This window comes from Oscarella lobularis, chromosome 8 (assembly GCF_947507565.1).
Source record: "Oscarella lobularis chromosome 8, ooOscLobu1.1, whole genome shotgun sequence".
Classification (NCBI taxonomy): domain Eukaryota; kingdom Metazoa; phylum Porifera; class Homoscleromorpha; order Homosclerophorida; family Oscarellidae; genus Oscarella; species Oscarella lobularis.
Window position 1 is genome coordinate 2,453,060 of NC_089182.1, and position 27,691 is coordinate 2,480,750.

At 45.3% G+C, this 27,691-nt stretch overlaps 3 protein-coding genes across 3 annotated transcripts in view; 2 read left to right on the forward strand and 1 right to left on the reverse strand.

Moving 5' to 3' along the window:
• The window catches only part of LOC136190004 (KICSTOR complex protein SZT2-like), a 55,622-nt gene extending 38,535 nt beyond the window's left edge, over window positions 1–17,087 (forward strand). The window contains exons 12-53 of the mRNA XM_065978078.1: window positions 5,612–5,670; window positions 5,723–5,796; window positions 5,844–5,866; window positions 5,923–6,024; window positions 6,094–6,132; window positions 6,192–6,321; window positions 6,383–6,432; window positions 6,490–6,615; window positions 6,678–6,830; window positions 6,885–7,014; window positions 7,078–7,241; window positions 7,296–7,484; window positions 7,530–7,608; window positions 7,654–7,896; window positions 7,952–9,446; window positions 9,499–9,614; window positions 9,662–9,783; window positions 9,840–9,924; window positions 9,983–10,402; window positions 10,499–10,710; window positions 10,763–11,001; window positions 11,058–11,183; window positions 11,238–11,343; window positions 11,412–11,763; window positions 11,817–12,483; window positions 12,537–13,300; window positions 13,381–13,543; window positions 13,599–13,717; window positions 13,769–13,942; window positions 13,993–14,064; window positions 14,121–14,375; window positions 14,430–14,454; window positions 14,514–14,590; window positions 14,653–14,796; window positions 14,846–15,033; window positions 15,092–15,245; window positions 15,315–15,612; window positions 15,660–16,438; window positions 16,488–16,624; window positions 16,676–16,745; window positions 16,803–16,880; window positions 16,935–17,087. Coding sequence (XP_065834150.1) covers window positions 5,612–5,670; window positions 5,723–5,796; window positions 5,844–5,866; window positions 5,923–6,024; window positions 6,094–6,132; window positions 6,192–6,321; window positions 6,383–6,432; window positions 6,490–6,615; window positions 6,678–6,830; window positions 6,885–7,014; window positions 7,078–7,241; window positions 7,296–7,484; window positions 7,530–7,608; window positions 7,654–7,896; window positions 7,952–9,446; window positions 9,499–9,614; window positions 9,662–9,783; window positions 9,840–9,924; window positions 9,983–10,402; window positions 10,499–10,710; window positions 10,763–11,001; window positions 11,058–11,183; window positions 11,238–11,343; window positions 11,412–11,763; window positions 11,817–12,483; window positions 12,537–13,300; window positions 13,381–13,543; window positions 13,599–13,717; window positions 13,769–13,942; window positions 13,993–14,064; window positions 14,121–14,375; window positions 14,430–14,454; window positions 14,514–14,590; window positions 14,653–14,796; window positions 14,846–15,033; window positions 15,092–15,245; window positions 15,315–15,612; window positions 15,660–16,438; window positions 16,488–16,624; window positions 16,676–16,745; window positions 16,803–16,880; window positions 16,935–17,087 — 9,151 coding nt within the window. The remainder of the gene's footprint in view (window positions 1–5,611; window positions 5,671–5,722; window positions 5,797–5,843; window positions 5,867–5,922; window positions 6,025–6,093; window positions 6,133–6,191; window positions 6,322–6,382; window positions 6,433–6,489; window positions 6,616–6,677; window positions 6,831–6,884; window positions 7,015–7,077; window positions 7,242–7,295; window positions 7,485–7,529; window positions 7,609–7,653; window positions 7,897–7,951; window positions 9,447–9,498; window positions 9,615–9,661; window positions 9,784–9,839; window positions 9,925–9,982; window positions 10,403–10,498; window positions 10,711–10,762; window positions 11,002–11,057; window positions 11,184–11,237; window positions 11,344–11,411; window positions 11,764–11,816; window positions 12,484–12,536; window positions 13,301–13,380; window positions 13,544–13,598; window positions 13,718–13,768; window positions 13,943–13,992; window positions 14,065–14,120; window positions 14,376–14,429; window positions 14,455–14,513; window positions 14,591–14,652; window positions 14,797–14,845; window positions 15,034–15,091; window positions 15,246–15,314; window positions 15,613–15,659; window positions 16,439–16,487; window positions 16,625–16,675; window positions 16,746–16,802; window positions 16,881–16,934) is intronic.
• A 35-nt stretch (window positions 17,088–17,122) lies between these two features.
• LOC136190006 (ATP-binding cassette sub-family D member 3-like) lies at window positions 17,123–20,696 on the forward strand. Its single transcript, XM_065978080.1, has 25 exons — window positions 17,123–17,258; window positions 17,312–17,345; window positions 17,406–17,446; window positions 17,498–17,549; window positions 17,750–17,838; window positions 17,900–17,969; window positions 18,019–18,045; window positions 18,096–18,166; window positions 18,216–18,285; window positions 18,350–18,403; window positions 18,452–18,508; window positions 18,561–18,703; window positions 18,755–18,824; window positions 18,890–18,959; window positions 19,020–19,117; window positions 19,176–19,267; window positions 19,361–19,473; window positions 19,525–19,597; window positions 19,653–19,794; window positions 19,850–19,915; window positions 19,972–20,136; window positions 20,186–20,230; window positions 20,286–20,390; window positions 20,444–20,500; window positions 20,553–20,696. Exons 1-25 carry the CDS (start codon window positions 17,134–17,136, stop codon window positions 20,628–20,630), a joined length of 2,007 nt encoding a protein of 668 aa, XP_065834152.1. The 5' UTR covers window positions 17,123–17,133; the 3' UTR covers window positions 20,631–20,696.
• Window positions 20,697–21,105: 409 nt separating this feature from the next.
• On the reverse strand, window positions 21,106–27,639 carry LOC136190729 (uncharacterized). Its single transcript, XM_065978973.1, has 24 exons — window positions 27,409–27,639; window positions 27,298–27,338; window positions 27,156–27,227; window positions 26,966–27,029; window positions 26,776–26,913; window positions 26,621–26,711; window positions 26,468–26,562; window positions 26,345–26,407; window positions 26,229–26,284; window positions 26,124–26,172; window positions 26,038–26,068; window positions 25,918–25,986; window positions 25,762–25,868; window positions 25,666–25,707; window positions 25,424–25,609; window positions 25,113–25,254; window positions 24,929–25,020; window positions 24,822–24,869; window positions 24,713–24,766; window positions 24,343–24,663; window positions 24,141–24,288; window positions 23,941–24,018; window positions 23,827–23,871; window positions 21,106–23,766 (listed from the first exon to the last, which is right to left on the reverse strand). The coding sequence occupies exons 1-24, from the start codon at window positions 27,493–27,495 to the stop codon at window positions 21,323–21,325; spliced, it is 4,563 nt and encodes a 1,520-aa protein (XP_065835045.1). The 5' UTR covers window positions 27,496–27,639; the 3' UTR covers window positions 21,106–21,322.
• Window positions 27,640–27,691: the final 52 nt, after the last annotated feature.

Genomic DNA, 27,691 nt, shown 5'->3' on the forward strand with positions numbered 1-27,691 from the left:
CCTGTAGAATCAAAGATTAGGCCCTCAATTTAATATATAGGCCTTTAGAATGAAAGATTAGGTCCTCAATTTAATACTTAGGCCTTATGAATCAAAGATTAGGCCCTCAATTTAATATTTAGGCCTTATGAATCAAAGATTAGGCTCTCAATTTAATATTTAGGCCCTATGAATCAAAGATTAGGCCCTCAATTTAATATTTAGGCCTTTAGAATCAAAGATTAAGTCCTCAATTTAATATTTAGGCCCCATGAATCAAAGATTAGCTCCTCAATTTAATATTTTGGCCCTATGAATCAAAGATTAGGCCCTGAATTTAATATTTAGGCCCTATGAATCAAAGATTAGGCCCTCAATTTAATATTTAGGCTTTTAGAATCAAAGATTAGGCCCTCGATTTAATGTTTAGGCCTTTAGAATGAAAGATTAGGCCCTCAATTTAATATTTATGCCCTATGAATCAAAGATTAGGCCCTCAATTTAATATTTAGGCCCTATGAATCAAAGATTAGGCTCTCAATTTAATATTTAGGCCTGTTGAATCAAAGATTAGGTCCTCAATTTAATATTTAGGCCCTATGAATCTAAGATTAGGCCCTCAATTTTATATTTAGGTCTTTAGAATCAAAGATTATGCTCCCAATTAAATATTTAAGACTTTAGAATCAAAGATTAGGTCCTCAATTTAATATTTAGGCCCTATGAATCAAAGATTAGGCCCTCAATTTAATATTTAGGCCTGTAGAATCAAAGATTAGGTCCTCAATTTAATATTTAGGCCCTATGAATCAAAGATTAGGACCTCAATTTAATATTTAGGCTTTTAGAATCAAAGATTAGGTCCTCAATTTAATATTTAGGCCCAATGAATGAAAGATTAGGCCCTCAATTTAATATTTAGGCTTTTAGAATCAAAGATTAGGCCCTCGATTTAATGTTTAGGCCTTTAGAATGAAAGATTAGGCCCTCAATTTAATATTTATGCCCTATGAATCAAAGATTAGGCCCTCAATTTAATATTTAGGCCTGTAGAATCAAAGATTAGGCCCTCAATTTAATATATAGCCCTTTAGAATGAAAGATTAGGTCCTCAATTTAATATTTAGGCCTTATGAATCAAAGATTAGGCCCTCAATTTAATATTTAGGCCCTATGAATCAAAGATTAGGCCCTCAATTTAATATTTAGGCCCTATGAATCAAAGATTAGGCCCTCAATTTAATATTTAGGCTTTTAGAATCAAAGATTAGGCCCTCGATTTAATATTTAGAATGAAAGTTTAGGCTCTCAATTTAATATAAGGGCCTTTCGAATCAAAGATTAGGCCCTCAATTTTATATTTAGTCTTTTAGAATCAAAGGTTTGCGCTCAATTTAATATTTAGGCCTTTAGAATCAAAGATTAGGTCCTCAATTTAATATTTAGGCTCTATGAATCAAAGATTAGGCCCTCAATTTAATATTTAGGCTTTTAGAATCAAAGATTAGGCCCTCGATTTAATGTTTAGGCCTTTAGAATGAAAGATTAGGCCCTCAATTTAATATTTATGCCCTATGAATCAAAGATTAGGCCCTCAATTTAATATTTATGCCCTATTAATCAAAGATTAGGCCCTCAATTTAATATTTAGGCCTGTAGAATCAAAGATTACGTCCTCAATTTAACATTTAGGCCCTATGAATCAAACATTAAGCCCTCAATTTAATATTTAGGTCTTTCGAATCAAAGATTAGGCCCTGAATTTAATACTATGTTTTTAGAATCAAAGATTTGGCGCTCAATTTAATATTAAGGCCTTTAGAATCAAAGATTAGTCTCTCAATTTAATATTTAGTCCTTTAGAATCAAAGATTATGTCCTCAATTTAATATTTAAGTCTTATGAATCAAAGATTAGGCCCTCAATTGAATATTTAGGTCCTATGAATCAAAGATTAGGCCCTCAATTGAATATTTAAGTCTTTCCAATCAAAGATTAGGCCCTCAATTTAATATTTAGGCCTTTAGATTCAAAGATTAGGCCCTCAATTTAATATTTAGGCTTTTAGAATCAAAGATTAGGCCCTCGATTTAATATTTAGGCCTTTAGAATGAAGGATTAAGCCCTCAATTTAATATTTAGGCTCTTTGAATGAAAGATTAGCCCCTCAATTTAATATATAGGCCTTTAGAATCAAAGATTAGGTCCTCAATTTAATATTTAGGCCTTTAGAATCAAAGATTAGGTCCTCAATTTAATATTTAGGCCCTATGAATCAAAGATTAGGACCTCAATTTAATATTTAGGCTTTTAGAATCAAAGATTAAGTCCTCAATTTAATATTTAGGCCCAATGAATAAAAGATTAGGCCCTCAATTTAATATTTAGGCTTTTAGAATCAAAGATTAGGCCCTCGATTTAATGTTTAGGCCTTTAGAATGAAAGATTAGGCCCTCAATTTAATATTTATGCCCTATGAATCAAAAATTAGGCTCTCAATTTAATAGTTCGGCCCTATGAATCAAAGATTAGGCCCTCAATTTAATATTTAGGCCTGTAGAATCAAAGATTAGGCCCTCAATTTAATATATAGGCCTTTAGAATGAAAGATTAGGTCCTCAATTTAATACTTAGGCCTTTTGAATCAAAGATTAGGCCCTCAATTTAATATTTAGGCCCTATGAATCAAAGATTAGGCCCTCAATTTAATATTTAGGCCCTATGAATCAAAGATTAGGCCCTCAATTTAATATTTAGGCCTTTAGAATCAAAGATTAAGTCCTCAGTTTAATATTTAGGCCCCATGAATCAAAGATTAGCTCCTCAATTTAATATTTAGGCCTTATGAATCAAAGATTAAGTCCTCAATTTAATATTTAGGCCCTATGAATCAAAGATTAGGCCCTCAATTTAATATTTAAGTCTTTCCAATCAAAGATTAGGCCCTCAATTTAATATTTAGGCCTTTAGATTCAAAGATTAGGCCCTCAATTTAATATTTAGGCTTTTAGAATCAAAGATTAGGCCCTCGATTTAATATTTAGGCCTTTAGAATGAAGGATTGAGCCCTCAATTTAATATTTAGGCTCTTTGAATGAAAGATTAGCCCCTCAATTTAATATATAGGCCTTTAGAATCAAAGATTAGGTCCTCAATTTAATATTTAGGCCTTTTAGAATCAAAGATTAGGTCCTCAATTTAATATTTAGGCCCTATGAATCAAAGATTAGGACCTCAATTTAATATTTAGGCTTTTAGAATCAAAGATTAGGTCCTCAATTTAATATTTAGGCCCAATGAATAAAAGATTAGGCCCTCAATTTAATATTTAGGCTTTTAGAATCAAAGATTAGGCCCTCGATTTAATGTTTAGGCCTTTAGAATGAAAGATTAGGCCCTCAATTTAATATTTATGCCCTATGAATCAAAAATTAGGCTCTCAATTTAATAGTTCGGCCCTATGAATCAAAGATTAGGCCCTCAATTTAATATTTATGCCCTATGAATCAAAGATTAGGCCCTCAATTTAATATTTAGGCCTGTAGAATCAAAGATTAGGCCCTCAATTTAATATATAGGCCTTTAGAATGAAAGATTAGGTCCTCAATTTAATACTTAGGCCTTTTGAATCAAAGATTAGGCCCTCAATTTAATATTTAGGCCCTATGAATCAAAGATTAGGCCCTCAATTTAATATTTAGGCTCTATGAATCAAAGATTAGGCCCTCAATTTAATATTTAGGCCTTTAGAATCAAAGATTAAGTCCTCAGTTTAATATTTAGGCCCCATGAATCAAAGATTAGCTCCTCAATTTAATATTTAGGCCCTATGAATCAAAGATTAAGTCCTCAATTTAATATTTAGGCCCTATGAATCAAAGATTAGGCCCTCAATTTAATATTTAAGTCTTTCCAATCAAAGATTAGGCCCTCAATTTAATATTTAGGCCTTTAGATTCAAAGATTAGGCCCTCAATTTAATATTTAGGCTTTTAGAATCAAAGATTAGGCCCTCGATTTAATATTTAGGCCTTTAGAATGAAGGATTAAGCCCTCAATTTAATATTTAGGCTCTTTGAATGAAAGATTAGCCCCTCAATTTAATATATAGGCCTTTAGAATCAAAGATTAGGTCCTCAATTTAATATTTAGGCCTTTAGAATCAAAGATTAGGTCCTCAATTTAATATTTAGGCCCTATGAATCAAAGATTAGGACCTCAATTTAATATTTAGGCTTTTAGAATCAAAGATTAGGTCCTCAATTTAATATTTAGGCCCAATGAATAAAAGATTAGGCCCTCAATTTAATATTTAGGCTTTTAGAATCAAAGATTAGGCCCTCGATTTAATGTTTAGGCCTTTAGAATGAAAGATTAGGCCCTCAATTTAATATTTATGCCCTATGAATCAAAAATTAGGCTCTCAATTTAATAGTTCGGCCCTATGAATCAAAGATTAGGCCCTGAATTTAATATTTATGCCCTATGAATCAAAGATTAGGCCCTCAATTTAATATTTAGGCCTGTAGAATCAAAGATTAGGCCCTCAATTTAATATATAGGCCTTTAGAATGAAAGATTAGGTCCTCAATTTAATACTTAGGCCTTTTGAATCAAAGATTAGGCCCTCAATTTAATATTTAGGCCCTATGAATCAAAGATTAGGCCCTCAATTTAATATTTAGGCCCTATGAATCAAAGATTAGGCCCTCAATTTAATATTTAGGCTTTTAGAATCAAAGATTAGGCCCTCGATTTAATATTTAGGCCTTTAGAATGAAAGATTAGGCCCTCAATTTAATATTTAGGCCTTATGAATCAAAGATTGGGCCCTCAATTTAATATGTAATCCTTTAGAATCAAAGATTAGGTCCTCAATTTAATATTTAGGCCTTTTGAATCAGTGATTAGGCCCTCAATTTAATATTTAGGCCTTTAGAATCAAAGATTAGGCGCTCAATTTAATATTTAGGCCCTATGAATCAATGATTATGCCCTCAATTTAATATTTAGGCCTTTAGAATCAAAGATTAGTCCCTCAATTTAATATTTAGGCTTTTGGAATCAAAGATTATGTCCTCATTTTAATATTTGGCCCTATGAATCAAAGGTTATGCCCTCAATTTTATATTTAGTCCTTTAGAATCAAAGATTAGGCCCTCAATTTAATATTTAGGTCTTTGGAATCTAAGATTATGCCCTCAATTTAATATGTAGGCCCTAAGAATTAAAGATAAGGAAGACAATTTTAACAATAGTCCCAAGACAAATCTCAAATTATTTTCAAGACGATTATAAATATTGTCTTAAAAAATTGTCACAAAATATTTTGAAAAATTGTCTCAAGACAATTTTAAAAATCGTTTAAGACAATTTTGAAAATGGTCCAAGACAATTTTGAAATGGTTCAAGACAATTTTAAATATGGTTCAAGACAATTTTTATAAATGGTCCAAGACAATTTTATGAATCGTCCAAGGCAAGATTTTAAAATTGTCTAGGACCATTTTAATATTATGTCTATCGTTCCAGTCCTTCTTCCCACACTGAAAAATTCTCGGCAGAACCCTGTGTGACGCTGGTCGTCTAGCCGGTCACACCCTTCAACCAACAATTATTGTTTTCATCCTAGTGTCATCATCTCTCGCGTGCGCGACGGATGTCGAATTAAGGACGTGCGACTCAGTCGCGGTATAAAAGAACTAGCATTTATAAAAAAAAGAGATGCATTGGTTCGATACAGGAAAATCTCAGTTGGACGTCAAACTTGTCTTGCCGTGGAAAGAGGAAGTGAAGCTGGAATACCAACTCTCCTCGGTAAATACTCGAACCATTTCTCGATTTCTCTGAAATATTTTTCGTAGCCTTATCCGCTGAAGTTAACCAAGTGAGCATTTTTCCTCGAGGCTTTACCTGTTTAATTAATCGATTAATTAAATGCAGCAATGTGGTGCAGTCTGTCGTCATCGTAGAGGGCAGCTATGAATTCTTGTTGGATATTAGCACTAGTCCTTTCTCTGGCAAAAAGCTACCGACTCGTTTTAGGTAGTAAAAAGAGCAATTATAGAAACGTCAATAAGAAGAACATGCTCTTTCTCTCTCTCTCCTCTCTAGGAATACGGTCATTAAGCGTTTCAATCAGACAATAAAAACGTAGATTGCGACGAAAGTAAAGCCGTTGCTGATTTCTCAACGACGTTTTTTTCTGGTAGCGTGCAGCGATCAGACCAACTTCTCGTTCATCTGCAGAACTTCACGGGGGAACCAAAGTACCACACGGTACCAGAAAGCGCGCGAACAGGACTTCCGCTCTTCTATCTGCAGCCGGGCTCGTCGCTACCGGTTAGAAAGATTAGGAGTGTGTTATTTCGTTTGAGTGAGGAAATGTCCACTTTCTCTATAGGTTCTTTCTCAAGGAGTCTCGTCGTCGTCTTCGACGAGGAAACACGGAAAGTGAGCTCTTTGTCAGTCACCGTGTGTGACGCATGTATCCGTGTGCAATCTTTTTAGAAAGGGGACGAAAGATCCGTCTGAAGAGTTTGCTCTCTTCTGGAAGCCAATCATATCGCTCGATATCACGATATGGCACAAATGGTTTCACGTGCATCTTATACCACTTCAACTCGACTACGATGCGTAAAATCTCAAATTTTATTCGTTTGTTTTTTCATGTTGCGTTTTCGTTTTTTTTCTCGTAGCCCGTTGCCGAAGCACCTTCACGTGCCCAATGCGAACGGTCGTTACTCGTCGGTCCAGTGTCGTCGCGTCGCCGATTTGGTGTGCAGCTTTTTGAAAAACTGGGCGACGTTTGTTCTCTTGGAAAATCATTCGTACATTCGTTTTTTGTCGGGGTAGGAGGAGATCGTCTTGGGACAATTCGATGTCGTTTAGATTCTCTCGTTTAGTGCCGTCGAGACGGAAACGTCGCAATCGTCGTTGTCGTTCTTTTGCTTGGCGAGAGTCATCCAAAAGACGCCGCTTATGGTCTTGCGATTGGCCTTTTTAGCCGGCACTCCTTCGTCGATTCAGTCGAAGGTGAGATGCAAAACCGCGAGGACACGCTCGTCTCATTAATTGCCGTTCGCTTCTTTCTTGAAGGTGACCAACGATTTGCGACGGTCTCTTAGTCAGCTTACGTGCGAGCCGCACGAGCCCAGACTTCGCAGTGGCGCCAAACGGACGAAACATCTCAAAGTGCTGTCGACGAAAGGGAGAAGTCATGTCACGGTACTGGAGAAGAATCCTGAAAGGATCCTAGTCCGGTAAGAAAACGAGAAGGTATCTACAATAGTCAGTTGAAAAGTCTTTGCTCTTAGGCATGAAAAGGTTACGTCTAAGGAAGGAAGAGCCGGTCACACGAACAGCGGTGGCGGCGGCAGTGGAAATCTTTACTGTTTATTAAATTATTTGCACTACAAACGATGGATATGGCGTCTTCATCCCAAAGGCGAGACGAATTGGCTCCCCACGGCATCCGTGGGAAACTTGCTGTCGGCATTTTTGAGGCAAAGAGTTCTTCTTATCAGTATTCGTATAACGTTTCTGGATAGATTAAGGCTACGCGAAGGATTTCGCGTTGCGTACGGAAGTTTAGGAATGGTTTCTCTAACGGCAGAAATTTTTATGAAGGTACGTACGATGCGACTTTGATTAACTGAACGATCCCGTTTTCAGGAGAGCAACGACGACGATGCTGCCGAGCCGAAGCCGTGCATCGTCCAGTACGTTCTCTTTCCGCCGGTTAGCTACTCGTCCGACGGTCCTGAGCCGCTCGACGCCGACGACGGCCCGACGAGAGAACCGCACATCGTCACCGAAGCGTGGATCGAGCCGCAGAGCGGCCTGTGCGTCGACGGCGGTAACCTCGACGACGCCCTACCGATACGAGGTCTCAACTACGAGGAAATCCTCAGCAAGGCGAGAAAACGAGGAAAAAACGCGCGCGATGAATAATCACGGGTCGGTATTATAGATACACGGGTCGGCTGCCGATCTCGTGTCGTCGCTTTGCACGTACGAGCAACTGCGTCTCATGTGCTGTCTTCCTGCGTCGTTGCAGCGCATTCCTCGCTTGATCCACTCCTCGCCGCCGTTGTCATCGTCGCGCAGCGTCGAAACGGTTCCGTTTCTATTCGACCTAGCCGCACTCTTGCTTCGTTGCCGTCAAGTCCGGTTGCTCTTTTCCGGTTTCAATTCGGCGAGCGTCAATCGTCGTCTTTGCGAATTTATCGTCGACAAGCTGGCGACGCTTTGCGAAAAGGACATCGTTCTCGATCCGTCGTCGAGCGGAACGATTGCGATTCAAATCGAATCCCGTCGTCGGCACGGCAACGAGTCGACGAAATTGGAGTGGCCGTCAGCGGAAGAACCGAACTGGCGTTGCTTTTTGAAACGATTTGGCGAAACGCTGCTCTACGTCGTTCTCATACCGACGTCTCCTCCTCCCCGCGCGACGGTGGACGGCGACGAACGAAAACCGGCGATACCGATTTATCTGTACGAGTGCGTTCATTCGTCGCTTTTTCTTCAGTCGGACGGCGACGAGAGAACGCAAACAGGAGCGACGACGACGACGACGACGACGACGACGACGACGGACGACGTCTACGTCGATTATCGTCTGCGGAAGCAGCGGCTACCGCTCTATTCGGCGTCGGCGACTCGACATCTTTTGATTCAAACGACGGCGTTTGCGAGGACGATCGCCGAAGCGTACAACTCGTCGTTCGTCGAGTCCGTCTTCGCTTGTCTTCAAGTCGGCGATTTTCTCGACGACGACTGCATCGACGCCGTCATCGATTTCGATCTGTGCGACGAGTCGCTCATGCGATTCGATTTGACTGAATTCGTTGCCGCCGTGTGCTCGCACTATCGTCCGGCGAAGTCGTCGTCGTCGGCGTTGCCGTCGCGACTGTTGTCGAAGGAGTCGTCCGATAGCTGCGAGACGGACGCAAGCGGTTCGATATGCCGAGCGTACGGCGAAGATATACGAACGGAATTCGCCACTATTTTGAACAATTTCTTTCGTCTCGTTCCGACTAATAGCGAACTCTTTTACTTCGTTTCTCGAAGAAAATCGATTTCAGCGAGTAGCTTGTACGGCACTAGCGACGGCGACGCGGCAACGCGGACTGCCAATGACAAGGACAGCGACGACGGCGACGACAATGACGATAGCGACAGTCGCAGCGCTGGGGTGGAGTTCGTCGATACTGATCTAACGAGTACGAGTGACGGTAGCGGTAGCTTCGAGGAAGTATCTCCCAATGAGGTTACCAAGGAAGAGGTGAGCGCCAATAGGATTGCGTTCAATTGGAGTGGCGTTTCGTCCGAAACGGATGACGATTTTGGGTTGGAGAACGACGACGATCCGCCTCTGTTTATCAGTTTGGCGTGCGCCGTCAAAGTGAAGAAAACCGGCGAAGTTTTCGTTACCGTTCCCTTGACTAGCATTCCGACTTGCATCGGTACGGGAAGAAGAGCTCGCCTTTTGTCATTTTTCTAATTTTTTATGTGCAGAAAACTTGGAGGAATGGCTCGATTGGGAAGGAGATTCAGACAAACCAAAGCCCGACTTGGGCTCCGTCGAGCTAAGCGTCTCTCTAGAAGTCACGATGTATACGCCTCCTCCTCAGGTAATATTGTACTCGCGTTATTTTGCATTACATCTACGTGCACTTAGGAGCCCTTTTCCTGGCCGTCTCGTTCTCGTCTTTTCTCCGATTCTCTCGTCATGTCGCCGACATTGTCGCAGAAGGACGAGGCGAAAGAGACGACGGCCATCCTTTCGCCGAGCGTTTTTGAGTAATAGAAAAGGGATATCTTGGACTGCGTAAACATGCGTTATTTAATTCTTTTAGTGACGACATCGACGAAAAGGTATTAGACCCTCTCGGCAATTTGACGCCGCTACAAAAGGAAGCAATGGAAGAATTAGAGCAGAAGGTACGTACTATAGATCAATTCTTACGCGCAACCAACAGTACGCGCGACCTCTTCTAAGATTAATTGGCTCATGAGAGACGAAATCGTGTCTGCGTCGCGTCTCGTCGTACCCGTGCATTTCTCCACGCTTCGGTCCGTCGTCGAACACGTGGCATCCGAAGCGTTTCCGTCGTGCTTTCACATAAAAATTCCGCTTGTTTTCATACACGGCGTCGATCAGAGTCGCGACTATTTCGTGCAGGAGTTCGAAGCGATGTCCATAGCCGGCTACCAATTGAACAGAGTGCAGAACTACTATTACCTCAGCGAGGAGCGCTTAGCCAAACGATGGATGGGCAAATCGAGCTCGTTCAGCCTGGACGAGTTGGGTCGAGAACGCGGCCATCGGCGAACACGCAGCACCGACAGTCGTCTGGGAAGTGGACTGGGCTTAGTTTCTGAGATGGCGTCGCTGGAGAGCAGCATTGACGATATGCGGGTAAATAAATTAAAAATAAATAAATAAATAATACAGAGGGAACGATTGATTACACCTGGAGTTCTACATAGAATTTTGGCTCTTTTCATCGTCTAGGTGGGAGGCGGAGCGCCGACGGTCTACGCGAGCCAAGTGAGTCAAACGAGCATCGGAAGTCACGGAGTCGAGTTGAAGATCGATTCGACTTTGGACGTAAGCGAGGATTTCGCCGTCGCGCAGGAAGAGGGACACGTCACCGCTCCGTGCACCGACTTTTGGCTGATTATGATCACATCCGATGCGCAAGTTGACGTCTATTTCCACACGAGGCGAGAAAAACGCACGAGGCAATCTTTGAATAATATCTATTTTTTTATTTAGATATTCGGAGTACGTTGGTTTGGATGACGCTCGAAAGGAGCAGTATGCAAAACTACGCGGTAGCGTCGTCGAACAGATTCGCTTGTCGTGCAAACGCGCCAATCAGACGTTGCTGCTCTTCGACTTGTTAAAGCACCGCAAATGCGATCCACTTCTCGTCGCCGAGAGCAACGAGGACGTGTGGGCTCAGGAGAACGTCGTCTTTACGTCGTCCCCTCCACTCTCTTTCGGACAACCGGGTAAAAAAAAGCGCGACGAAAGTTCAAAGGTAGCGATTTTTTATTCGAAATTTCAGTGACGCTCGGAGTTCGCAGCTCTCGAAATCTCGATCCCGGTTCCTTTTCGTGTGACGTCCAGTGGCGCGGTCACATACCCCTTCATTGGCGACTCTGCTCTGGTCCTGGACTTTCCACTTCCTTAGGTATACTATCAAAAAGAGCAAGTCTATCGTTAGGCGTTATCATTTTGGCCACAGGTTTGCAGGCAGTTCGATCCGTGCTCTCTCCGTTCGGCGTCTCCAACCGAAAGGACATGTACGTCTATCAGGAAAGAAGCGGCAACGAGAACGTCTTTTACATCCGGTTAGATGCGCGAAGAGGAGAGAAAGAGATTAAATGAATCGATTAATCGGGATTTGCTTTCAATGTAGACTTTCCGAGTCGCTTTGCGTGACGGGTCGAATTGGATGTTCGTCGCGACGCACCCCCGTTTCTTACGAACCGACTAGTTCTCGAACCTCCACTATTTCCGGTCTTTACAGCCTCGGAGAGTTCGACGGAATTGGTGACGACGTGAGCGAAAGTGCCATTGGTGACGAGAACGACGGTCAAGTGGAGAAAAGCGTCGCCGTCGACGTTTGCGGCGTCGCCGCACCCGGTTCAGAAATTGTTCACGATTTATTTGGGTTGTTGGAGAGACGAGTTGAAGCGGTGCTTCTAAAGACGATAACAATGACTTTGGCGAGAAATCCGAAGAGTAAATTGGACGCTGCTGACGTTCAGGTAACGACGTGAAAGGATTCGTATCCTAATAGGAGTCGTCGTTTCTCGTTTAGTTTATTCAGCCTTTGGATAAGCCGCCGGCATCTACTATACGCTGGAGTCTTCCTAAGGAAATCGTCAAGTCCGACCAAGTCTTCTTCTATTATCTTCATCAGAATCTCTCCACGTTTCTTCATCGGCCCAACTACCAATCGAGTCGTCCCGAGTGCAGGTTTCGCAAGTGGGAGTCCGGCGAAGGTCGATCGGGAGCCGAAGCGTTTCCTATCGATTCGGTCTTCATCTATTGCAAGGCACCGATCACGGGCAGCGAAGGAATCGCCTGCGTCGCGTTCACCGTCGTCCAAGCTCGCGGCGCGGAAGGCGACGAGCTGACGGCGACGGCGGATCTTTCCGTATCGGACCTGTGCGTCGTTTGCGACGTCGGCGTTGCGACGGCGCTCGCCGACGACACTCTGCACGTCATATTTCAAGCGTGGAAGCGCGGCAATGTCGACTTGGAGAAACTCGCGACGGATTTGAAAAAAGTCGTTCAAGACTCGCTCATCGATTCGTTCATGGAGTCGCACGTACTGTTGACCCCGTTTTCGGAAGTAACCGTAACCGGCATCGATCAAGACGTCGGCGTTGGTGACGACGGAGGCGACGGCGTTCGCAGCGACGAAGAGAGCGATCCCGAGTTAAAAGAATGGACGATAGTCACTCTTAAAACTCTGAAACAAGGTACTGTACGAAAGTGCTTTTACCTAACGTGTCCAATACTTTCCGTATCACAGGTTCTGTTCGTGGACGAGGCCTATCTCGGCGGCACTCGATTCAAGCGCAAGATACAGTCAGCTCGCGTCCGCCACCGCGTTTCTCAAAAGCACATCGAAGAGCTTCGTCGCTGACCGGCCTCACTGTCAAGGAAGAAATTGAGGAGCAGCAGACCGACAGAGGAATCAGTGACGAAGCGGCAAGTTACCTTGAAAGAATTCCGGGCAGTCCGTCGAAGCCTGTTGACACGCCACCGAAAAAAATTCAAAAATCGAGCGCAGCGAGGACGCTTCAACCGACGTCTCTCTTTCAAGACGGCAGTGGCGGCGGCGGCGGCGGTGGATCGGCATCGTCAAAAGCGAGCTCTTTGCCGAGAGAGGTTCGAGAATTGCTTAGCGGGCTTCCAAGCTCGAGTTCTACCAATGAGTCGGCGAGTTCGCCGTCGAAAATGCCCGAATGGCTCGCTGAGGAGTTGCGCGTTCGGCGCGAGCAGCGAGCGTTCGAATTGCTTGAGAAAGCGGCCGCTGGCGAGACGGGCAATCTTTCGCCTATCTACTGGCGTTATTGTCGGAGTTCGATGAAGCGAATAGCGACGTGTCCGAGCGCGAAATACTATGCGACGCGCGTCTTGTCTCGCTATTCGCTCAAGTCGATCGTGAAGCAAATCGTTGTGAACTTTGCTCGTTTCTTCCCGGAAATGATCTGCAACGCGTTCAGCCGAACGACAGAGGCGGGAGAAGATGAAACCGTCGCCTACGTGCCGTACACTTCTTACTTGCGCGAGGTAATTGGTTAAAAGGAGGGACTGCTATTTCTTAGCGAAAATAGACTTCGATGCGTCTCTCATATATTTGCGTTTCCTAGGCGTCCAGGTCTCGTTCCGATTCGTCAGAATCGACAAGGACTCAATCATGTGCTACCGAAATGCCGCCTACTACTGAATCTTACATCGTCGTGGCAAGACAGATGAGCGACTGGAATTTCACCATTCAGTCGATCTACAAAGGAAAGACCGAAGAGCCAAGCGGTACGCAATTTTTGGCAATTTTATATAACATGTAAGAGAGACATGTATGTTTTAGGAAAGCTTCAACTTCGTTTCCTGCCGTTTACTGGCGACCAGCAGGACTTTCCCTCACTTGACCAAAATACGTTTGTGTCTCGGCAAAAGCTGGTTTTTCTACTGATTGAATACGACGAAGTCGGTTTCTGAATTTCAATCATTACATACTAATAATCTTGTTTTTCTTAGATCTCCTGCTTGACGTACAATGTTCGCACCGAAATCGCTAGTCGCTTTGAGAGCTTCCTCGGCGGACTCGTCCTCTGGATGAACACGAGAACTCGCTTTCTCGACTCCCTGTTTGCTCAGAAAATGGGTCTTTTTCACCACTCGCGTCTCGAAGACTTCAACGAAACGAGAGAAGTAAGACAGATTTACTAAAACGCCCTTTCTATTTATCTGTCTCCGTGTAGGCAATCTACATGAAAAGATCGTCAAGCGATTTGGAGCTGCTTGTTCAAGAGACGGCGCCTCCTACTCGCGGAGTACATATTTTCTACGCTTTCAGTTTTTCGCGTACAAAGAGCGTTTCTCACTACAGGGCGGCAGTAGTCGCGGTATACACACGTTGCACAGCGGCTACCTGTCTCGCGGTCGGATTGGAGGTCGATCATCAAGGAGCGAAAGCGTGACGAAAGGCGGCGGCGGCGGCGGCGGCGGCGACTGGAAGCGAAGTCATCGCGATCTTCACGAATGTGAGGGTTTGCTGAGAGATTCGTGGCCGCGGCTGCCAATGTCGGCGTCGCCGTGCTCCCAATTGCAAGATCCAGTAAAACGTCACGGAACGCAAGCTTCGGTACACAAAACCGTAATTTTTTTATTGTATTTATTTCTCTACGTGTCGCGTTAGGAATTGAAAACGTATCAGAAAAGGAGTAAGAGACTGGATAGAGATGTCTAGCAGGTGTTCGTTGGATGATTCATTGAATTTCAGTTGAAATTTCTACGAGGCATTTGCGCGACGTTTTCGAAGAGTGGCTGACTCGATCAAAGCAGAAGACTGCGATATCTGTAGGATTGCCCTTTGACTTTCTCTACTGTTTAAAACTTCTTTTTCCTTTTTTTCTGCCAAGGTGGACATACTGACGGCGCTGAAGAATTCTGCTCGTTTGATTCACTTCTGCAACTCTCCCCTCCTTTTCGATCGCACTTGGCGAAAGGCGTTCATCAAGGCAAGCGGGCAGGGAGAATCGGTCGGCGAAGGGCAAACACTAGAAGTAAGAGAATTTGCTATAGCACTTTCTCACGTTTACTTTTGATTATAAGCTGCCAACGCCCATGTTTGGCGATAAGTTTTCGACTGCGCCGGAATCGCAAGCAGGCGTTGGATTTGTCGACGGTAAAGAGAATCATTGGCATCGTTGCATTCGCTTCTCGTTTATGACCGACTACGTCGAATACTTGGAAACTCAATTGGGATTCAGCGCAATCGACGTCAAGCCAGCGGCGAAAAGGTGAGCGACTTTTCTCATTTTAGGAGAACTAAGAGAGCGTCGTCGCGTCTTTGCTCAGAGAAACGTCTGAAAGGTCGCCTTCGAGGGAGAGACTGGCGAGGAGTCCGTCGCCGCTTTATGGTCATTTGGACATGCAAACGTCCCTCGTGACTACCAAGTGCCTTCAAAAATCGTTTCGTGGCGGAATCGTCCTAATAGAACTCTCCTTTCGAGTAAGCGTTTTTTTTTTTGGAGTCTGTAGATCGAGTCTGTGGTGTTAGTTCGATCGTCTTTTTCTCTAGGATGCCTACTTCTGCGTCAAACTCTTCGCCTTGGAAGCGTCCAAAATTCGACGTCAAGCTACCGTCAACGCCCAATTGGCGAAAATCTTCACGGACGAGTGCAGTCAGATGAGAGATCTCATTCACGTTCACTCATTCGTCTACGACTTCCACGTTCGTCAGCTGTACAATTTCCTTTGCAACCAACCGGGCGTATCGTCGCTCATTCCGAGCGGCTACCCTCTGATGGACTTTCTCTCCGATTTTTTAACGCTGTGCGCCTCTCCGCCGAACTACGTGCGAAACCGCATAGTATCCGGTAAGAAAAAAAACCCTGTACACCATCTTCTCAATGAAACGTCTCAGGAAAAATCGACATCGAGATTCCTTTGAGCACGATTCCAGACCGACTCTTTCACTATATCCTCGCCAACGCAATCTCGTACAATATGACGGCGCTGGAAGCGAGCGTGAATCAGTTCTCGTTGCCCGTGTCGCCGACCGCTCCCAAGTGGTCGCTCGCCGAGTCGGACAAATACGTTCTTCTACGCGACGTCGACTGCTCGCTTCGCGAACTCGGTCGCACCGAAACGCATCCGTACCACGCTTCCTTACTGGTCACCCGTCCGACCGAGGGCGAAGACATTCAGGTCATTTCGCTGGATTCGCTCGGGAAAAGCGACTCTACCGACGGCAGCGGCGGCAGCGGATGCTATCTCTTTCGTCTGATCTATTTCGTCGTTCTTACGAGCAAACGAGAACGATTTCCGCGTCTCACGCTCGACACGCCGAAAGGACTGCGACAGACTCTTGTTCGTCGTTGGTCTTCGTCGTCGTCTTCGAGTGCGGAAGCGGCGGCAGTGGCGGCGGCCGTGAGCGGATCGTCGTTTGGATCGTGCCTGCTGAGCGATCCGTTTGCCGGCAGTTCGACGCCGCTTCTCTTCGTGTCGCCCGTCTTGGTGCCGTCTACTGTGCAGGATCATCTCGATTCGATCGAGACGGAACTACGCGACGTCGTTCGATCGGCTCAGGAGCACATGCGGCGCGATACGCTATGGAAACGGTTGCTCTTCGGCGCAGTCGATCCGGGAGGCAGCCGTCGCACTCTTCCAAAGCGATCGGATTCGTTGGATGGGCTAAGCGAGGTGGGTCGATTCTGTCGTCGCAGTTTTTGTCTTTTAGCCGTTGTTTTAGGGAGGCTTGTGCCGACTGACCTATGATGAATTTGACGAACTTCTCAAGATGGTGTCGTCAAGGGACTTGACGACGCTTGATCCCCGCTTGGCTCAACTGGGGGGCATGGGCAAGACTTGGAACGAACGTCTTCTCAGGTGAGATCACTACCAATTTAAATTATTTAATTAATTAATTAATTTTTGCAGGGGGCTTTTATCGAGGTTTGGCGAGAATACGAGGCAGTTTAAACAGAGCGGTTCTAACGTACAATATCTCGTGAGTTGAGTAAAGACGAGAAGGCTGTATATCAATTTTTTTTTATTTTGATTTCAGGTTGTTATTGATTCTGAATGTCACGACGCTTTTGTTTTGTTAACGGCTTACAAAAAATCGTCATCGTCGTCTCAATTGGTATTAAGAATCTTATATCCAATTTTGCTTTCAAAAAATTTTGCAAAATTACAGGAGTTCAACGTCGTTTGTCGCGAACTAAACGAGGAGTTCAGAGTAGAAAACGACTCGGAAACGTTCCTGGAATCAATTCCCTTCTTGACTCGTCTCATTGAATTGGTCGTAAGTTTCGTCTGCTATCACATGTGGGCGTGCCTGGCGAAGTGATTAAGCACGTGATTATACTGGAATTCGCCACACCGATGCCGCTTTGATGTCCGTCTTCTCCAAGTTTGTTGCGTCCGTATCGGCCAACCCGCAAGGCGCGGCGTGTGGCGCCCTTCTTGCTGCGGGCGCCGCCTTCGTAATCAAGCAGCGCATGGGCGCAACGCGGAGAAAGTGAGCCGTGAGCGACTTTGGAAAAAATGCTCGACCCCCGTTCTCGTTTCTAGGCCGTCGAAATCGGCTATCGTCGTCGCTAAAACGGTATCGGTTCGCAAAATAAGCACAACGTCGCCAATACGCGCTCGTTTTCTTCTATCGTAGGACGAAGGACGCAAAGCCGCCGTCGATTCCCTATTCTTCAAGTGGGAAAGCATTTCGACGAACGAGCACTGTACCATTGACGATTTTTTTAGACGCTTATGGACTATCATCAAGATCATAATACCAGGCTTGTTCACAAAAGAGGTTCGAAAGGGCGCGATCGCGCCACGCCCACATTCGCACTCTGCCCGACACAATTTTACACGGCATACTTTTTTTCATTTCGAGAAGATGCGTGTCTGATGTTTTTTTCTCTTTGACTATTGTTTGGACTCTCCCACATCGTTCATACGAGCACACTTGAAAATTTTTCTTACGTCATAACTTTTTTTTCTATTTTGCAGTCTGGTTATCTTATTTTTGTCGCTGCGTCGCTCGTTGCTCGAACGTACTGCGATCTCTGGATGATTCAAACGGGTACGGCCATCGAAAGGTGAGCTGCAACCGAATTTTTTTCTTGTGTTTTTTTGCGTCATTTTTTTATGCTTTTCCAGTGCTATCATTGGACGAAGCATTCCCGAATTCAAATCCGGCCTTTTCAAATTCATCTATGCCATGCCTTTGGTTTGACGAAATAGTCGTTATAGTCTCTTTTTTCTACTTTTGGTTTTAGCTTGCCTTGATGAATAATCTGCTCAAGGTTTGTCTGACGAAAGAGGAAGTTCTCTTGTTTAATTTTCTCTTCTCTAGTTTGGACTGGACAAATTGAAGCTGTGTTTTCGAATTCGACTCACTTCCCACCTCTATCAAATCTACCTGAAGTGCGTTTCCCTACGCCAGAAAATTTAATATTAATTATTATTACCTAAGGGGTTTTGTGTATTACAAGATGGCCAACCTTGATAATCGCATTGCAAATGCGGATCAACTGCTAACACAGGTATAGAAGCGCGTCAAGGGAAGAGTCTTATCTGTTTCTAATTATATACGTCCGGAACCTTTAGGATGTTGAAAAATTTTGCAACACTTTTGCTGATCTCTACTCCAATCTAACCAAAGTCAGCCGACCGTTCATTGCAGTGTCAATCGCGTAATCAAAGTTTTAGCCAATTTTGGACATCTTCTTGTTTGCCAAGCAACTGGCCATGTCCATTGGCTATCAGGTTCGCAATCACGGATTTTTTATTCCTGCAGTCTTCATATCATTTCTATTAGGGGCCGGGCATGATGTTTGGCTATCTGATTCTATCCGGATGGTTCCTCACTCGTTTGAGACATCCGACCGGGCGACTGACAGCCGCCGAACAGCAACTGGAAGGCAACTTTCGCTTCGTCAATTCTCGACTCATAACGAACAGGTAGAGGAGGGAGAGAGACTAGCGCATGAAAATGTTTGATTGTTTCTGCAGTGAAGAGGTGGCGTTCTATCAAGGGGATAGTAGGGAGAAAGTCACCATCATGAATTCATTTCATCGACTGGTGTGTGTGCTACATATTAGTAATAGAGTCGTGGCTGTTTAAAAAATGCGTTTCCTTTTTTTTAGGTGACCCACTTGAATAAATTCATCAAGTTTCGTCTGTCCGTTGGCATTGTCGATTCCATTGTGGCGAAATGTGCACACTTGGCGCAAGCGTTATTGCAGTTAGTAGATTGCCGGTTAATCGTTTATCTAGATTTGGCGACGACGCTCGGATACATGATCGTCAGTCGACCCTTCCTAAATCTCACCAATCCGAAATACGAAAACGCAAGGCATTCTCAACTTTTGGAGGTACGAACCGAACGCATAGGTTGACGACGAAAGTAGAGTTGGTTTTGAATCATCGTAGGATTACTACAACAGCGGAAGGACACTCGTGCGAATGTCACAGGCAACGGGACGAGTTGTGCTTGCCGGACGAGAAATGACCAAACTGGCCGGGTAAGGGTTTCCCCCCTTTTCTTTCCAAGTTAAAAAAATGCGAACACTTTTTTTATTATTTAAAAAATGCCAATTTTGGACTCTTTTTCGCAGCTATGCCGCTCGGGTGAGCGAGCTGATGGTCGTCCTTCAAGATCTCAACAGGGGAATGTACCAACGCACCATGGTTACCAATCACAATCACGGTCAAACGGAGTCTACTCAAAGTAGTCAGCAACGAATCCGCGCCAATGAATGCATAATGTAATTTAATCTAGATGAAACCGACGATCCGGGTCAGCCGTTGGTTCCCGGTTCTGGCACTCTCATATTGCAGGATCACGTCATAAAGTATGGGACGTTTCGAAGTTGAACGTAAAGATTTTTTTCTATTGGTTGCGTGCAGATTTGATCACGTGCCTCTCGTCACGCCAAACGGCGACGTTCTCGTGAAAAATCTCGACTTTGAAGTGAGGTCGGGAATGAACTGTCTCGTCTGTGGACCGAATGGATGCGGAAAAAGTTCGCTCTTTCGCATTTTGGGAGAGGTGCGCGAATTGTCGTATTATACCGCCGCGATTGCAATCGTATTTTTTTGTCTAGCTGTGGCCGTTGTTTGGCGGACGCTTGGTGAAACCGGACAAATCGAAGCTTTTCTACGTTCCTCAAGTGGATTCGTGCTTTTCCTCGTTTTTTTTTCTTTGCTATTTTCTTCTGTTTCTCAGAGGCCTTACATGACTGTTGGAACGTTGAGGGATCAGCTCATCTATCCCGATACAAAACAGCAGATGTCGGAAAAGGGGCTCTTGGACGCAAAACTGGCCGAATATCTTCAGCAGGTCCACTTGGGCTACTTACTTGAACGCGAGAATGGATGGGACGCCGAACAGGTAAGGACACAACAAAAAAATCAGATCTCCTGCTGAATCATGCGACTAGGACTGGATGGACGTGTTGAGTGGCGGAGAGAAGCAGCGAATAGCCGTAAGCTAATCAATGAAGGGAATACTAAGAAATCTATATTATGTTGTATATGTAGATGGCGAGGCTGTTTTACCACAAGCCTCAGTTTGCTATATTAGACGAGTGCACGAGCGCTGTGAGTGTCGACGTTGAGGGTTTTATGTACACGAGATGCCGAGAAGTAAATGAGAGGTTTTTAATTGATCATGTTCTGATTGCTGTGCTTTTTTGTAGGTGGGCATCACTCTGTTCACAGTTTCGCATCGCAAGTCTTTGTGGAAGTATCACGAGGTATGTTTGAACGCTTTGGTCCTTTTTTCTTGACGTTTATTGTCTCGTTTAGTATGTGCTCCAGTTTGATGGGCGTGGCAGTTGTGAATTCAAAAGAATTGATCCGGAGACGGACGAGTTTGGATCTTGACACGACTAATTATGTAGGCTTTTTGGCTAGTAATAAATATGAATTATGAGCCTCCGTACACAATTACATAGTATCGATAATAATTGCTAATCATCAACTCATTCTTATCCTTCCGAGGCTCGTGTGATTACGACTACATATTTTGTCTGATGCCCGTATGTTCGGGTTGAAAACGGCCTCTAGGAAAAAACGTAAAAACCATATACGGGATACCGTTCGGTTGTTCTAATGCCCGTATGTCCGGGTTGAAAACGGCCTCTAGGAAAAACCATATACGGGACACTGTACGGTTGCTCTGATGCCCGTATGTCCGGGTAGGGTAAACGGCTTTTCAAGAAAAAACAAGGAAAAACCGTTTACCCTACCCGGATATACGGGACACCGTACGGTTGATAATATTCAGCGCGAGGGAACAAGATTTAGTTCAAATTTTTATTAATTAAATAAAATAACAACAGCGCGAGATAACAGCATCTTGTTTTAAGTTTTATTTAGCTATGTATGTAATTGGTGCTTTCTATCTAACTAACAAGTCATAATCCTGAAATTTCACAGATAATTCGAAACGTTTAAACTTCTATGTTGAGATAGAAGTTCGAGATGCCACTCAAAAAATAATAAACTTTGGACTGCAGTAGGGCTGGTGTATGATCTGAGCGCCTAATTTTTGTAAATACGCTACACGAAACGAGCTATGGACGATCGCCAGACTGACGGCGGTCTGAGGAGTCCCTCCAAGGTTTTTTGTAGCTCCAAGGTTTTTCGCAGCGTTCGCGATCCTCATACCGTCGACGATGCTTTGATGAGCTACCAGTTGAAAAACGACTCCTTCCCGATTCGTACCCATCTCTGCGAACCCGGTCATCTGGACGACTCCACCAGCTCTTGTGACTTCTTCGGTCATCGTAGTGGCGACCGCTGTCACGTCTACGTTCGTCATAATGTCTGTCGTGTCGGTAACGGTCTCGGTCACGGTCTCGATCTCGGTCACGGTCTCGGTCTCGGTCTCGGTCTCGGTCTCGGTCACGGTCACGGTCACGGTCACGGTCACGGTCACGGTCACGGTCACGGTCACGGTCACGGTCACGGTCACGGTCACGGTCACGGTCACGGTCACGGTCACGGTCACGGTCACGGTCACGGTCACGGTCTCGATCTCGAGATTCTTGATCTTGATCTTGATCTCGGTCTCGACCTCGGCATGGTTTCTCTTCACTTCTGCTTCTACTTCTATCTTTCTTCCTGTGTCTTTCAGTGCTTCTGCTTCTTTCTCGGCTTCTGTTTCTGCTTTCTTGTTCGCCTCTGTCCCCGATTCTGACACTGTCTTTCTCACTGCTTGGGGTGAGCGCTGTCTGTACCAAACTTTCACTTTCCTTCTTTACTTTTGGTGCTGAGTCCGTTCTCGGCGATACCTCGCCTTTATCGGTACCGCTGTCGTCGTCTAACCGAAAGGCCAAACGCCTAAAGGATGGCCTTCGCAGAGACCGTGGCTTGAAGAACACCCGCGCAGCGACCTTTTTCTCCTCGCTTTCAGCCTGTGACGATACTGGCGGCCGCAATGAAGACTGCGGCTCACGAAGAGGCTTCTCAAGTGACACGTCTTTTTCCTGAGGCTGAGACAAAGAAGGAAGAAGAGGCGGCCCATAAAACGCGTCTTCCCCATCCTGGTGAGCTGCGGCGCGACAATCGTTTTCCGTCGAATCAGCGTGGCGAGAGACGATGGAATCATATTGCGACGTTGTTTTGAGAGGCGAAGAAGCTGCTTCGACAGCGTTTCCTTCAGCTCGCTGTCCTGCATTGACATGCGACGACATTTTCTCATCCTCCACCGTAGTAGCATCTTTGAACGAAGTCGCCGTTACCGATACGTCGCTGTCGACTTTCTTTTCAGGCCGCGTAGTATCAGTATCAGTCGATAGGGGATCGGAAGGAGCTGACTGCTGTTGGGAAACGGAGTCGTGCGCAGAAATCGATGTCGGGCGCCGTGCTACGACTCTCCGAGGTGGCGAGCCGGGAGGCGGCGGCGGTGGTGGCGGAGAAGGCGAAGGCGACGGAGAAGGACTGTGATTCGTAGCAACTGAACTTTCCTTCTTCGGTGTCGATTCGACAGCCACAAGGCTCTCCTCCTCTTCACTTATCTCCTTCAGCAGCATCTCATACTGCAAGAAAAGATCCTTCTCGCTTTGTTGACTATAGAGAGAAGTCGAATTTCTAGGCGATTGCGCTGGCGGTAGCGGCTGCGGCGGCGGAGGAGGTGAAGATGGTGGAGGGGGTGGCGGCGGAGGCGAAGCTGGAGGCGGTGAAGCTGGAGGCGGTGAAGCTGGAAGCGGCGGCGACGGCGGCGGCGGAGGCAAGAACGGCAGTTCAACAATTGGTTCTCGGGATAAAGGTGACAGCGGCAGGGGCATGGTATCGTAGGTAGTCGGCGTCTCATTGATTGCTGTCGGTTGAGATGACGATTTCGCTTCGTCTTTTGACTTTTCTTCTGCTTGCTTTTTCTTCCGCTCCCGATAGCTCTCCAACGACACGACGCGTTTTTTCGGCGGTGGCGGCGGAGGAGGAGACGGCGGTTTCGCAATCAGTGAAAAATAACTCGGCTCCTTTTGCCAGCTCAAAATCTCCCCGTCGCTTGTTGGCGGCGGCGGCGGAAGTTCATCCATCTCCTGTCGAATCTCTTGAGTTCTTTCTTCGTCGCTTCTCGGCTGTGGCGGCGACGGCGGTTTATGCGTCAGCGAGAGATTATCGGGTTCCTTTTCCTCAACTAAAGTCTCTTGCGTTCTCTCCTGGTCGTTTGTGGGCTGTGGCGAAGCCGACAAGACATCGTTTTCCGCTTCAAACAAAGTGTTTCTCGTCTGATCAGTAATTGGTGGCGGCGACGAGGAGACGTTAGGTTCACTTGCTCCTATCAACGGCGATGATGGTGGCGACGGTGGTAGCGACGGGTATTTGGCGGCACTTGTTGTTGTTGGCGTTGGCGATTGTTCGCGTTCGTTCTTCTCCGTCAGAATTTCTTTAATTAGATCTTGCTCGCAAATTTGAGGTGACGACGCGGAAGGGCCACTTTCTCCCTCGTCCAATTCTTCGTCGCACCGCGCGAGATAGACATTGTTAGTGACCGGCTTCAATGTGACTTTAACTAGAAAAGAAAAGAGATGATAGTGCACGAATAAAACATCTACAATGTATTGGTACTCACCTGTCAATGGAGTATTAGTCGACGTTGTGTCTTGACCTTCATTGGCTATAATAGCGAGAGAAAACCACAGTAATATTAACAATATTCCAGTCGTTTTTTCTCTTCAAAATTTACCGTGCGCTTTCTTTTTCGCGCGAATCGTCGACTTCGGCTTCCTCTTGCCTCGACCAGCTGCACAACCGCCAAATCCTCCTGCAAAGACAAAAAATGACGACGTGCGCCTGTTGTCGTCAAATTTAAGCGGGACGGGTGAGCAAGTTTCACGGAGGGCACCTAAAACCTTTTGAACGGTAGTAGTATATACAAAATCTTACGTCGTCTTCCTCTCGTAAAATAGCTTCCACGTGGCGCGACAACCAAGTCGTCGCTCTCAGAAATCCCCCTCTCCACCGGAGATGCAGAACCGTTACAAGCAGAAAAATTCAACTCGTCAGAATCTCCAACGACGTCCGGTCTCTCTCGCTGTAGACGAGATGAGATATCTAATCAATCAGGAGAACGCCTTTACTATATTACCTTCTCGAGCCGATCTTCTATCTGAGCGACGTCGTTCTTCACCGTAGTCAATTGATCTCGCAGCTGCTCTCTTAATCTCAGCGCTGACGCTAGTGTGCGAAGAAGGGAAACGACAGACCCATTCGCCATCCCGTTTGCAGGACGAGAGGGAGGCGAAGGAAGAGGAGGAGGAGGAGGAGGAGAATCGCCTGGTCTATTCAATTCGAGTCGCAGCACCTCGAGTCGAAGGTCTGCGATGCGTCGCTTGTACTCGTCTCGCTCGGTCAAAGCCGATTGTAGAACTTGAGCGATTCCAAGAGGCGTGCGTTCGGCAATGCCCAGCTTCATTAATTAAGTAACAATCGATTGGAATTTCGTGGAGAAAAGTCACCTTGTCGAGAACGTTGAGAACTTTTTGCACCGTCGTCTTTTTCAAATTCTTCACCTTTTGCGCACAATTAGGAACAGCAGTATATTTATTTAATTCTTTATTTGTTTACTTCGTTCGCTAGAAAGTCGCGTCGCTTTCGAAGCTTTTCTTTCAAATCCTGCAATTTAATTGTTAATTCTTTTCCCCTCCCACCCCACCCCGACACTTTCTTCCTACATTCTGCTCCCTCAGCTGATCGCTAACAACCCTTTGATACGGCGCCGTTTTCATATATAGCGCAAAATCGACGAAGGCGCTCTCCCACGACACTAATAGACCAAAGGTTTACTCGTCGTTTGCGCGTCCGATTACGCGCAAATAAAATACCCCCCTCCAAAAATGTCAACGCGTTCTATCTTACTCAAATGCCTGTGGACGCTTTCGGTCAGCGCCTCTCGAAGGTTTTGGCCTTTCTTGCGCGCCTGCGTCGCGCGTGCCGCCTTGAGAAGCATGAGCGACTTCTCTCGAAGCTGATTGCGAGGTAGCGAAGCAGACGGGTGCAACTAGATCCAGAAGAAAACAACTCTTTTGAAACAAAAAACCCAACGGCCAAACGCCACCGTGAATTCGGGTTAGAAAACTTAGAATCATAAGTAGCTAATATAACTCCTGTGATTCGATCACAAACGACTAATCGTTAACCCAAATTTCACATTAAAAGACATTCATTACGCGCGAATAATTAGCAGATGATTGCTGAGGCGTCTCCAAGAAATCCTCCCCGTCCATGTCGTCAATGAATACGTCACTGTCGCCGCTAGTGCCGGGGCTACTGGTCGCCTCTCCGCTGCGAAATTCGCTAGTATCCGATAACAAATCGGCTGTCGCCGTTGCTGCGTTCTCGTCCTCGTCTTCTTTCTAAAATTCAAATTCATAAAAGCGTGCGTGAGACATGGGGGTAATCTTCTCTCTACAGGTAGATTTCCTTCTTTTTGCAGGCGATAATATTCTGCAAGCTAACGAAAAAAAGAATTGCCTAGACGATTAGGTATTTTACTTTATTTGCGTACCAATGAGCTGTCGATGACGTGCAAATAATAGGAGACGGGGTTGCCCGTCCACGAGACGGAGCCACGCAAGCGCGAGAGCTCGCACACGCTCATAATACAGCCGACGTCTTGAGAAGGAAAATATTACTTTTCCTTCAGTCCTTTAGTTTTTCGTACCCGTCAAATTTCTCTCTGTGATTCTAAAATTAAGTGGCTTGAATTCTCTAGACGACACTATGCGAGATCCTAGAAGAAATTAAAAAGTTTCAGCTGAACTAATAACATAGAGTATATAACCTTCTTGAAGATGAGCAAATCGAAGTTTAAGCTAGACAAAAAAAGTCGCGCACAATCGTCGCAAAAAAATGGACCGGCACTAATACCTGATGATTGACGTGAGGCCCAAAGGCAAAGTTATTGCAGAACAGCACCCTGCAGCGAAAGTAAATCATCATTTTTTCCCTGACGAAGAATCAAGAAAAACACACGTGGCCGATTTAAACTTTTCCTCCATGGAATCATCGAGAAAGTTGGCGTGGATGAGCTGCAAACGCGTGCGTCACTAAAAGTCTATTCGCGTGTCAAACGCGTCGCCTATACTCACTTCGTACTCGCCGTACGTTTTCCCGTACCATCCCATCCATTTTTTGAATTCCTTGTCCATTGCCTATTCGTATCATTGACTCATTTATCCTCATAACGAATGCATTTTCATTTTCAAGCGCACCACAGCGTAGGCTGCCGGTTTGTTGGCCTTCTCGATTCCAACGCACTTTCTGCAGTCGGTGAGAGCGGCCACCTGAAGAACAACTTGCCCGACGCCTGAAAAAAATCGATTCGAAACTCTTGGCGGTACGTGAGAAGCACGCCTCTCCCATACCGCTTCCTAAATCAATGAAGACGTCTTCGCCTGTCAATTTGATTTCTTGAATAATGCGGAGGACTAAATCAAACGACGTTTCTCCGTATACCTGTGCGAAGAGACGTTTTTTTCACCCCCGCTCCCTCCCCTACGCTATTCTATTCTATTCTCGCCTCTGGTGAGAACGGTTCATAGGAGTTGAGCTTTTCCGGGTTCGGAATGGCGTGATGATAGACTTGATTCATAATGTGCTTCATTAGTTCGTGCGACGCTCGCTTGCTCAGACAAGCCGGCGGCTGTTGGCCCGACCACTACGAAGGGGGAGACAATGAGTCGGAGCTCAAGTTGGTGTGGTGATTGTACCAGTTTCTTGACTTCGTCAATCGACTTGTTGTACTTATCACAGAGCATCTTCATACTATCATAACTAAAGAACAGGTGTGAGGCTCCCCCGTGAACGCCCCTATCTGAAGTATGAAGAAGTAAGTGAAAAAAAAAGAGTGTGCGTGTCTGCAATCTTTTATCGTGAACTCTATTTTAATTTTTTTAATACCTTGTAGGATCGAAGTCGACCGTGACCCTATTGATTGCTGGTTTCATGTCGGGAAAATCTCGACACACCCAACTATGGTACAGAAAGGGGGAGGAGTGCTCGAAAATATTCGTGCGACTGTTCTACGCCTTCGTTTTCGCACCGTATGGTTTCTATAATCTCGTTCGCCTCATCGACGTTCTCCTAGCGTCGAAGAGCGAAGCGATTAGATGCTAGCACGTGGCAATGGTCGACGCGACGTCTTTGTCTTTACCGTTCGCTGTAGAGGCCAATGATAGGTAACTGCTCCTACTAAATTGGGACTGTGAAGCTTCAGTTGGCGTTTGGAAACGCTGTCCATCGCCGAAGACGAGACAACACGCCAAAAGACACGACCCCGGATGCCTGTGCAGAGTCCCCGAATATCCGGAGATGTCGCGCGCAAACACAACGAAGGTCAACATGTAAAACACGGACGCGTTCTTCAAATTAGCATTACGTTGGACACTCTTATCCGCGACTCCACGTACCCAACGAGGATGTATACACATACTTGA

Coding starts and splice junctions, on each gene's coding strand:
- LOC136190006 (XM_065978080.1), top strand. CDS start 17,134: ATGTCCGTCTTCTCCAAGTTTGTTGCGTCCGTATCGGCCAACCCGCAA. Junction 18,509..18,560: donor CCATGTCCATTGGCTATCAG/GTTCGCAATCAC, acceptor CATTTCTATTAG/GGGCCGGGCATGATGTTTGG. Junction 19,916..19,971: donor AGCTTTTCTACGTTCCTCAA/GTGGATTCGTGC, acceptor TCTGTTTCTCAG/AGGCCTTACATGACTGTTGG.
- LOC136190729 (XM_065978973.1), bottom strand. CDS start 27,495: ATGGACAGCGTTTCCAAACGCCAACTGAAGCTTCACAGTCCCAATTTA. Junction 24,019..24,140: donor TTTTACGAGAGGAAGACGAC/GTAAGATTTTGT, acceptor TTGTCTTTGCAG/GAGGATTTGGCGGTTGTGCA. Junction 23,872..23,940: donor CGCGAAAAAGAAAGCGCACG/GTAAATTTTGAA, acceptor TCGCTATTATAG/CCAATGAAGGTCAAGACACA.